The sequence below is a fragment of the Ricinus communis genome, chromosome 6 (assembly GCF_019578655.1).
Source record: "Ricinus communis isolate WT05 ecotype wild-type chromosome 6, ASM1957865v1, whole genome shotgun sequence".
NCBI classification, from domain to species: domain Eukaryota; kingdom Viridiplantae; phylum Streptophyta; class Magnoliopsida; order Malpighiales; family Euphorbiaceae; genus Ricinus; species Ricinus communis.
Window position 1 is genome coordinate 9,923,036 of NC_063261.1, and position 11,422 is coordinate 9,934,457.

Sequence of the window (11,422 nt, forward strand, 5' to 3'; positions counted from 1 at the left end):
TATGGATGATATATAATAGAAAACAATAACTTAGTTCCCAACGTTTCCTACAAAGTCTTTTAAAAGTAGCTTAAGAACTTAGTATCCATATCACTAGCAATAGTTCTAGGCATTACCATGCAAAAACATAATTTCTTTGAAGAACAAGTTGGAAATATATGTTGCATCATCAATTTTACGACATGGAATGAAATGAGCCATCTTAGAGAACCTATCAATGACACATGTAAACAGATATATGACTTTAAGTCACAGTTCTGAGACCTCCTAGCTCTGCTCTGGTGCCTCGGGTGGAGCGAGCCGAACTGACAAATTTATCTAATCACAAGAACAATTCAATCAGAATAAGTAAAACATTTGATAAATAACCCTAGGCCTAGACTCCTAGAATTAACTGTCTAAGAATTTCGACCCGGGTAAATTCTACCAAAAATTCGGTAGAACCTCCCCTAAATACGAACGTCTACCCCCCGTATAACGGGTTCAGGACCTGCCAGAAAATACTTCAAATTTCTAACAATTTTATTTAACGGGAGTCGGGTCACCAAAACTTCATTATTTTTCTGACTCCGCCACACATCACAAATCACGATTATTGGCAGACGGTCCGACAAACCATTATTTTAACTAACAATCCTCACATAACTTTTCTAATGCTCAACACAATAATTAATCACATAACATTTCTCAACAAACTATAAAATCAACGGCTAGAGAATTACCGAGACGCCTGATCACTTGGTCGACTCACCTCCAGCCACCGGAGTATGATCGACGATCCGAACGCGTCTATAGCACTCAATCTTCCGATTTGACCCCAATCATCCGGAGAAATTTACGGACGATCTCGGTCGTTGATTTTCAAACAGTGCCCGATCGCCGCGAAACCGGTGCCATTGGAAAGCTTGAGCTGAGGGGAGTTTAGATATGCCCTCCGATCGATCAAAGCTCGCCGGAGACGGCTGGAAAAGCCCAAAAAATCGACTGCCATCACTTTGTCGAAACTTCTTCCTCCGGCCACCAACACTGACGCCGCTACTCCCAAAAGGAAGCTCTCAACTCACCGGTCATTTTGAGACCAACCACGCCGGAAATGCCCGGAACGGCGGCAAGAAAGCCGCTACCGCTTCCTCGTGTTCTCCCACCGCCGCTTCGGCTATCGCCGCACTCGCCCCTGGCTTCTAGCCCCCACCATGCTCTACCGAGCTTGACGCAAATTTCCACCTTCTTCCTCTCTTCTTCTTCCCTGATCTCTTTCTTTCTTTTCTTTTCTTTCTTTTCCTTTCTCTTATCGACAATTGGTCCCTGAAGTTTTCTTCTTTTTCATTTAGTCCTTCAACTTTATAACTTACTAATAATTTCGCCCTGTAAAATTTCCATTTAATCCTCCAACTTTTCTTTAGCTTTTCAATTAATCTCCTATCTATTTAATTTGGGCCAAAATTAAAAATTATTGAAAATAGAAAATTATTTATTTACCATTGCTTTTAAAAGTAAAATTATCAAAATGCCCTTACCGATAATATTTAATTACAAAAATACCAATCATACAAATTTTCATTTAAAACTCCAAATTAAAGCAATTATATTTTAATCCTTATTCCAAAATTAATTATCAATTTAATCCTAACACTTAATTAATTTAATTAATCAATTTACTAACTATTTTCCAATTAAAAACAAAAACTTTAGCTAATTAAAATTTGTTATTCCTTAATAAATTCTTTCATAACTTTCAAATATAGAATTTAATTCATATACTCATATGGGGAGAAAATTAAGTGACCAAAAATATAATTTATTTTCCAAGAAATTTACTTAATTAGTTTCTTGAAAATCAAACTAATTAGATATAGAAAAATAACTCTCTTATTTTTATCTAGCATTGAAATTCTATTTTTAAATCATCCCAAATAAATCAATTGAAAATAAAGTAATATTAATTTAATAAAACTCGTTCTTAATTATTACTAATATTATTATTCTTAAAAGAAAAATTTCGGGTATTACACAAGCCTAAGGTATTAAAGGTAGAAGACGCCAATAAGTGAGATTTGAACGCCACAATCAATGAATTACTTCATAAGTCTTAAATTAGCTCTAAATAATAACTAAGAATAGAGTAAAAGTTCATAAAATATATTAGTCATTAATCAATAAACTGAAAATTCATAGTAGGATTTTATAGTCTTTAAAAAATCCTAATTCTAAGCTATTGAGGAATTACAATTCAAATAGGATATAGTCCTAATACTCCTAAAGTACTATATAGCCGCCGAGTAGGAGTAAGAAATCCTAGTTTCTTTAAGTCACATGCATAGGCCATCTTTAGTGGCGCTAATTAGGCTCAAACTTCCTTATGTACACCTTTATGCTCATTATGCTCATATTAGATTCATTCAAGCCCAATAAATTGAATTAGATTAATGAGTCTTGAATTTGAAATCAATTCTTCAAGTTTTGATGTGTCCTTAGCCCAAACATCTTGAATAGACCCATTGAGAGCTTCTTTTATCTTTTTAGTCTTGGATCTTGTAATTGGGCCTCCATTAATGCAAAATGGATCTTAAATCTTAGTTAAACTAGGATTCCTTATTGGAGTAGGACTCCTAATGCCAATAGGATTCGCCTCAATTATTTAATAAAAATAATTAGATAATATTTGTAATTAAAAAATTAAAATTAAATAATATTATCAAACTCATAAAAATTATGCTTTTACAAAATAGAATAAAATCGTATATTTTAACAATATTTAGTTTTATTTTTATTAAAGTAATAATTTAATTAGTACCTCAGTTCTTCATTCGATGATTATATAAATAATTTAAAATTTTAAAAATATATTTTAAATAAATTTTGGTAATATTAAATTAAATAATTTTATAAATATTTCTTCAAGTCAAGATTTAATTGAGACTGAAAAATTATTAAGTTATTATTTTTCTATTCGAAATTAAGACTAAATATTGCTAAAATATAAGATTCGTTCTAAATTTATAAAAAAATAATTTTGTATGAATTTAATAATAATATTTAATTAAAATTTTTAATTAAGAATATTATTTAATTATTTTTATTCAATAATTAGAGTAAATTCTATATTAAAATTAATTATTTTTACTCTAACTTTACAAAAAAAATTATTTTTATAAAATTTGACATTTATTATGAAGTTAAATGACCAAATTAAACTTTTTATATTTACTAAATAATTTGATTGGAGTGAATCGATCACTTTTGCCAAATTCCTAGATAAATTGATCAGAAAATTAAAATATAAGCTAATTACCGACCGACTCTAAATTCAGGTAAACTGACACTTTTAACCTATAGTATGGCAACTATAAAAGGTCTTATTTTTGTTTCCTAGTACAGGGGTTGATATAGCTTTTCAGTAATAATATTTCTTTGGTTTTAACAAAAGAAAAAAAAAAAAAAAGTGAAAATAATGACAAAATAATAAAGTTGTGAGACAATTTTTTCCTTTCATGTTCTGTTTTCCAAACAAAGCAAAACAGATTTATTTTCTTTCCTCTTTTCTTTTTACCCAAATATGAGAATCGAAAATAATTATTTTCCTGTTATTTTCTTTCCTCCCTAAAAATTTCCCAAACATAGGGCAAAAGTAGATACTATTGACCAGAGTCTATTAATCAGTAGGAGCACATTGTATGAAAGCTGACATTGCAATTGAAAAATAGTAAGATACAAATGAGATTCTCATCTTGATGGAATCGGTAGTGGGGAATATTTATTATACATATACAACATATAGATCTGTGGTACATAGACTTAGTGCAAAGAATGAATTTAGTACAATAAAAAAATAATAATAAATTGAAAAAAGAAATCTATCTTATAGAGGGAAAATTTGGCCTAGAACCTATAAAAGAATATTAAAAATTGACTCTGTATAATATATCATTTTTGCCTAAATATACCTATCTTGGCTCTCTCAATGTACAACAAATACACACTAGCAGAAAGTAGATGGGTGAATAAAGAGTTTACTTGCATTGAAAGCACATCCACCGCACCTGTACTTCAGAAATGTTATCTCCAGAACCATCATTGCTTGGAATATTGTGGCTACTGCCCTTCAGAAAATAGCTCAGGTTCAACGACTTTCCTGATGCATGTCATTTTCCAGACGTAATCTGTTCTTCCAGTCTTCTGGCAATCTTTAGCAGTGAATCATAAGGAGGAATGTGTATGTGAATCATTACACATGCATTCTGGAATAGGAAATTTTGTGACATCCCTTCCGTCTTTGCTGGTCCTCAGTTCTGGTTGCCCCAGGGAATCGCGATGCAAGTCCTTTATGATCACATTGAACTCTGCTTCTGGAAGAGAAGAATTGAGAAAATAAGGAAGCATGTGTCTTTTGTTTGGGGTAATATATTTCTTGTGCCCTGCATATGCTCGGTGTCCCTGTATCAAGAACAAAGATTTAGTTTAGGTAAGCATCTTTCGTACACTTTATACGCTGGCAAATTGTCATTACTGTGATTGCTGAAATTGGGAAGTAGAAGCTGCACTATACCTGGATAGCATGACCCATATTTCCACCATGAGATGCCATGAAAACATCGCTCTTTTCGGAGACTATGTAATCAATGGCAGCCATAACCGAAGCTTTGTTTACAAAAGGTTCTAGCTCACCATGCAAGGCAAGATCTTCCTTGTTGTAGAAATGAGGAAATTCGTTGGTTATTGGTAGCAAAGCTTCTTTACCACCAAGAGGTTGTCCTCCTGCCCAGTATATTCTTGCATCACTTGGAGCTCCAAGAGCTTTAAGCAGCCTAAATTATTAACACCAGATCCAGTATGTTAGATGCCATACTTGAAAAAGGCATAGATTTTTAATACAGTTTTGCTTAATAATATTTGGTAATTCCATTGGCTTCAAATACTAACCTTGTCACCTCCAAAGCATTCAAAGGGCAGAGACCAGCAAGTTTTTTCTCATGGTAAGTCATATTAGATCTTCCAGTGAGGAGTTCAGGCCGTCGTTTTCTCTCATCGCTGATAATCTCATCATACTTGGGACTCAAACCAGGAAGACACCCTGTCCTCACCCACACATCCTTCTCCATACGGAGATGAAGAGCGAGGTAGGGTCCCTTGCTCCGCATCCTCTCTGCAAGCTTGTTACCAAGCTCCAAAATTGATGGAGCAAATATAAGTGCATGAAATGCCACCTAAAGTTAAAAACAAGCGAGAAATCAGAAGCTGCCACATTAAAAGCCTTACTTAAGAAGCATGAATTTAGATGAAGAATCCAAGACAGAACAAGATGGAGTTTTCAAGCATAATTTTTGCCACCTAAAATTTGAAACTTTTCTTTTCTATGATGAGAGGGAAAAGGAATTGAAGAAATATCTTATATTTTTCCAAGCAAGTCCAAATCAAGTTATTAACTTGACCAAACTAGAAGAACAATGGGAGATCCTACATACCTTGCATCGAAGTTTCTGAAGATCAGAAGGAAGGTCTTTAGAGAGCCTTGAGTCCAGACCACGCAAAAGCAAAACACCTTCCCGATTAAGCTGCAGAAACCAAGAGCATTATGAGTAAGAAAAACTATGTCAATTGACAGCCAATGGAGTATCAAAAAAACCAAGAATGATAACCAAAAACAAATTACAAATGGGAATTAAATTCAAATAAAATTGAATTGGTTTTTCTCTTATATCAGGGAGTCAAAATATGAATAGATTTAAATATTCTGTTTATAAATATAGTCTTAACAACAATATGAGATTATAGAACCAACCAAACATGGACGGCTATAAGACAGTATAGCCAGTAGGTCCCAACAAATTATGAAATTGTTCTTAAATGTCCAATTCTTATGTCTCTATAGAACATGCAGAATCCTAAAAGGTTAACATCCTGAGAATCAGTTAGTAACCTCCTTCTAAAACAACCACAGCCCAATTATTCTCAAAGCTAAAGCAAAGAAAACCCCAGAAAGCACCAACTCATGGCCAAATATGCTTAAACTCATGGGCCACTTTTTTTGCCTGGGAACAAATTAACTAACTGCCCACTTATCTATCCTTTTTGGTCCTTCTCTTTCTTTCATTTACCAAAAACATACAGTCTTACTCACAAACAACCAAGAATTAGATACTCCACAGAACAAAATGGGCAATAATTCTAAAGTAAAAGACAATTAAAAGGAAAAAAGCAGCTACTCAAAAGCCATAAACTCAGCGGCAATTCTTACTCGCTTTAGATAGCGTGCACGAATCCATTGAGGGGAGACATGAAGAGGAGTCCGTTTCTCCTCCACTGGTCTTGTCATTATATGTGTTGATGGCAACGATGAAACTATTCTCACATCATTTGCTAGAACTCTCTTGAAATACTCCAAGTCAAATATATCAGAAAATTCACTGCATTCACAATACAGATAAACAGAAACCAAAGTCAATTTTTCTCCACAATGGAAGAAGCCAAGAACAAGGAACAATAAACCAATTATAGAAATTAAATGTAATCTGCATAAGCTATGATGGAAAATGCGGAATTAAGATAAACTAATAGCACGACATCAACCAAAGTAGAAACTTCTGTATTCTAAACTGAATCAAAATCAGGTAAATAAATGAACCAGTAACAATGTCCTGCTCCCATTCTAAGTTTGAATCAAAAGTCACAAAAAACCAAGAAAGAATTTTTCTGTTGCTTCTGGGAAGCGTTGACTAAAGCTCAGAACAGAGCAGTTCTCTGTTTTTCTTCTTCCCTTATCTTCTCCTAAATGACAAAAGAAATATAAACTTGCAAGCAAATTAGGTAACAAAATCTTTTGGCCAGAAAACATAAATGCAACTTATTGTAAGAGCTAAAGAAGCAATTTAGTTGGGTGGAAATGGAAACATTAGCTGAATATTAATGTTAATAGTAGTTTCACCTTTCATCTCCCCATATGACATTGACTTGCAAGATAGGAACAACCAAAGCAGCACCGAGAATCCTTGCTATCACAACAGCATCCACAATTTGATTCCTCTGCTGATTCATACCACCAGAAACTACAACTATCAAATATTTTCTCCTGTCCTTTACAACCAACTCACTTCCTCTCCTATACTCCTTACTAAAATCCAAACATGGCTTATAACCCAGTCCATCAGGCTGTTTCCAAAACTCACTCTCTTCTCCTTCTGATGTTTCATATCTATTTGAGATTAGAGATTTAGATTTTTCATTATCACCAAGTCTTTCATTGATTAAGGCCAAACCCACTACTGAGTTTGACCCTTTAATAGTCGCAAACCCATCCTTTTGATCCTTCAGGCTATTTATATCAACATTTGAAGCAGAAGCAAGCTTTGATCCTGAGTACCCATTTGAGAAAGAGTTGTCTTGAGTTTGACTAGTGACACAAGGGTATGAATAGAGAGGAACTAAAGGGTCAAGATCAAACCATAACCTTAACATACCAAGAAAACCAAAGATAAAAAGAGCAAAGAACCAAACTTTGGGACTCTTAAACAAGCTCCAATTCAAAAACTTGTTTCTCGATGGCTTCTTTGGTGAAAGAAGCAGTGTTTGCAAGGAAGAAGATGATAAACTGTTGATTACTTGTGATGGAACTGAGATGTAAGACACTTTTTTTGCATTATTCTTTGGTTTCGCCATTGAAACTACAGCTATGTCTATTAGCTAAAGCTCAGCTAACCTAACAATAACTCTTTTCTTTTAATGCAAGAGAGAGAGAATGGGGCAGCGGGAAGGCGAAGAAGAAGCGTCTCTCAGCCTCTCAGGCAGAGTCTGAGTCTGTTTACGCGTTGTTGTGGTTGTTGTTTTGAAAAGAAATAGAGAGACGAGTGAATGGGGTGGTCTGCTTTGGACGTTTTTATTAGAGGCGTGGGAATATTTAAAGATAATAATTAAAATCTAAGTGGAATTTACTTATTTAATGATATGCTATTAAGATTAATATTTGATTAATTAAAAGTTGTAATAGTAGTAGTAGTCTTTAGCTTTATATAATTACAGTTTAAATCCATGATCATAATTTTAATGCAGTGGGTAGTGCATATTTTAAATTCAACATATTTTCTTTATACAAAATAATAATTAAATTAAATTGATGTTTGTAAAATACATTAAAAATATTTAAAACAAGAATGTAAGTAAGATGAATTTTATGGAATAATGCCTTAAATAGGCAATTTAATAATAGTTGACAAGTATAAGAATATGTATGATAAACGTGAGAATTTGAGAAAGAAGAAAATTCAATTGGCTATTTGCCTTTTACTTATCACCACTTTATTGCAATTTCATATAAATAAAGTGAAAACCTAATAAACTCCTATTTGGATTTGAATTTAATTTTCTAATTCAAATCAATATGGTTTAGTAATTAAACTCTAAACAAATATTGTTGACTTCATTTTTAGCTTTCAAAGCTTTCTTTTAAAAAAAGTTTGTAAAGTTAAAATCTCAACAAATTCTACAAAAGGTTATACCATTTTATTTCTGAAATTTTAGTTCTATATCTTTCTTTTCGTTTTTTATAATTAATTAGAAAGATTTTTATATAATAATTTAATTTTGTGTTGATATATAATATTCAGATTTATCAGAAAAATATATGGTATATATTATTTGTGACAATAAAGCTTTTCAATATAGATTAATGTTTATACACCATAATAACTATATGATTTTAAGTTTAATTTTAATTTTATTTAATATTATATTTAGGTGAATTTTCTTATAAATTTATCTTATTTAAAAAGATATGTAATAATAATCATAAAATAAAAATATTATAAAATATATTAATAAATTTATATAAAAATTTTATTTATTATAATAGAATTTAATCTAGTTATTAATAATTTTATATAAATAATAATAATATAAAATTATAATTTAGTTTTTTTAATTTATATTTTAAATTTTAAATTTATAAATAAATATTATTAATTTTATTCATCTTAATAAAAGACCAAGTAAATGGTAAAAGAAAAGAGGGCTCGAAAATTTTGAAATGGGAGAGAATTATTCGAAAGCCCAAAAACGAGGAAAAAGGGGAAATAAAAGACCCATAAATAGAGAGGAGTCGTCGTGTCTTATTGTGGAAAAGCCAGCTGTAATTCTGCACTGAGCCATCCATGTGACCTGCCGCCATTCCTCTCTTCACTTTACACATCCAGCCTGTTATGTTTTCCTTTCTGCCTCCTTTTTCATCTTCTCTGTTTCCTTTTTTTATCCAAAAAAAAAAACAAATAATATAATATATATAAAAATTAAATGAATATTTTAAAATATATTAATTTATTTTATTAGTGTATGATATTAATATTGTTGTATAAATAAAAAGTTTCTATTTTTATAAATAAGTTATTAAATATAATTTATTATTATTATTATTATTAATATTATTATATTTTTATGTAGATATACACTAATATATATATATATAAATTGGTTACTTTTTAATTAAATAAAAGTTTTGTATTAATAAAAATAAATTAATTATATTTTTAAATTATATATGTAAATATAATTAGTTAAATAATTAACTAATTTCTTAAATTGTATTTATAATTTTAGTCTATTTTTAATTAAATTTTATAGGTAAAAGTTTTTTAAAAGAGAGAAATATACGTCTAGTTTTTTACATGAAATAATTTTATAAGGGGGAGTAAAATATGGATAGGCTATATAGTAGTAATAATAAAAAGGATAAGAATAATAATAATAAAGATTAACCTCCAATAATTTATTGAGCTGCCAGTTGTCGTCCAATGTTTGTCCATGCTGGCACAAAATTCCACGTGACAGATAGTGACCTCTCAATGTTTGCCACGTCAGTTTACCATTGTCTTTCTGCCAGTTAAGCTTTTCTTGGGGGTGTGGGGTCCATGGAAGTTGCTCAGTCCAAGGTAAAGGCACAGTGCTCAGGGAGCTACCCAAGATTTTATGTTGCCAACCATTTTCTCGCAATGTTCCCAAACATATATATTTATTTTACATTATATATAATTAAAAAAATATTATTTCTTCTAAAACTTAATAAAATATATTATATAAATAGTAACGGTTTATTTAGTGCATTGGAATCGGGTAAAATAAATATTATTTAATTTTTATTAAAAATATAATATATTAAATGATTGGAACATATTTTTTCTTTTAGAATTTATAAATATATATCAATTATTTATCTGTTTGATATATAAATAAAAATATATTATTAAATTTATATAAAATATTTTAAAAAATATTTAAAGAAATAAAAAGAATATTAAGTCCAAAGTCTTTATAAAAATTGTTAAAGAGTATTTCCATCTAATTGGAAGGAAATGACGAGATACTAAAAATTATTTCATAAAAGTAAAAATCAAATTTTAAGAATAAAAAAGTAATATTTCTTTTTGTTTTCTGTTTTCAAAATAAACATCTCCAATATATAGAAGAAAGGTAGCATCATGCAGAAGAAAGGTAGAAAACTGAATATATATATAGTTGCTAAAAGTTGTTGTACCTTAAACTACATGCCCAACTAAAGGCAGAGGCCAGATACTTAATGGGTTTTTAAAACTTTATTGTGGTCCATATACATCACTAAAATCAAGGTTCACAACTGTGAATTTTATATACATAATTAAGCTTGCATATTAGATTTTCTATTTAATTTGACCATTTTAAGATTTTCCAAGAACTTTAGATCTGTATTCCATAAGTAAAATACCAAAATTCATGGAGTAAAAGGTAATATATCCAACCAACGAAAGAAAAAAATTTATATGGACCAATTTGTCATAGAAATAACAACTTAATAACTCATTCCCCAATGGGTGCAAACTCCAAACTCTCATGAAATAAGAAAAAAAAATAAAAAGTTTTATTTAGACCATAGTTCAATAGACTGTATATATTAATAGATTCTAAACTGTGGTGTAATTTCTTTGAACTAAAACATGAAATGCTAGAGTCATATTTAGCTGAAAATGAAATTTAAAATTATTATCGTACTAATAATATTGAAACAGATGAAGAAACATAATTCAGATGATTTTATAAAATGTATAAACATCTAAAAAGATTATTTCTCCTAAAATTTAATTTCAGATTTTATAATTTAATAAAAGTACTTCAACAATTAGACTACCACCCTAACAATTTAGTCATACGTCTGCGTCATTTTTGAACCAAAAGAGAGGAGGTAATGGATGGTTGCTTGTTACATAAGTAATTTTAACATTTTTTTTCTTTAAAACCCTTTCAAAACGCAATTATGACATATGGGAAAGATATATCAATTTGTACTCCCTCATAGTAATCTAAAACCGAATTTAAAACAAGGAAACAAACAAAACCCAAGGCCAAACCAAAGACAAAAATCAATAAAATGTTTTTAGCTTCCCCATCACGCTATTCTCACCGAGTC

At 30.4% G+C, this 11,422-nt stretch overlaps 1 protein-coding gene across 1 annotated transcript; it reads right to left on the reverse strand.

The window, feature by feature from the left end:
- Positions 1-3,704: 3,704 nt before the first annotated feature.
- On the reverse strand, positions 3,705-7,863 carry LOC8286666 (O-fucosyltransferase 20). Its single transcript, XM_002520593.4, has 6 exons — positions 6,923-7,863; positions 6,236-6,404; positions 5,463-5,552; positions 4,921-5,204; positions 4,547-4,805; positions 3,705-4,434 (listed from the first exon to the last, which is right to left on the reverse strand). The coding sequence occupies exons 1-6, from the start codon at positions 7,651-7,653 to the stop codon at positions 4,198-4,200; spliced, it is 1,770 nt and encodes a 589-aa protein (XP_002520639.1). The 5' UTR covers positions 7,654-7,863; the 3' UTR covers positions 3,705-4,197.
- Positions 7,864-11,422: the final 3,559 nt, after the last annotated feature.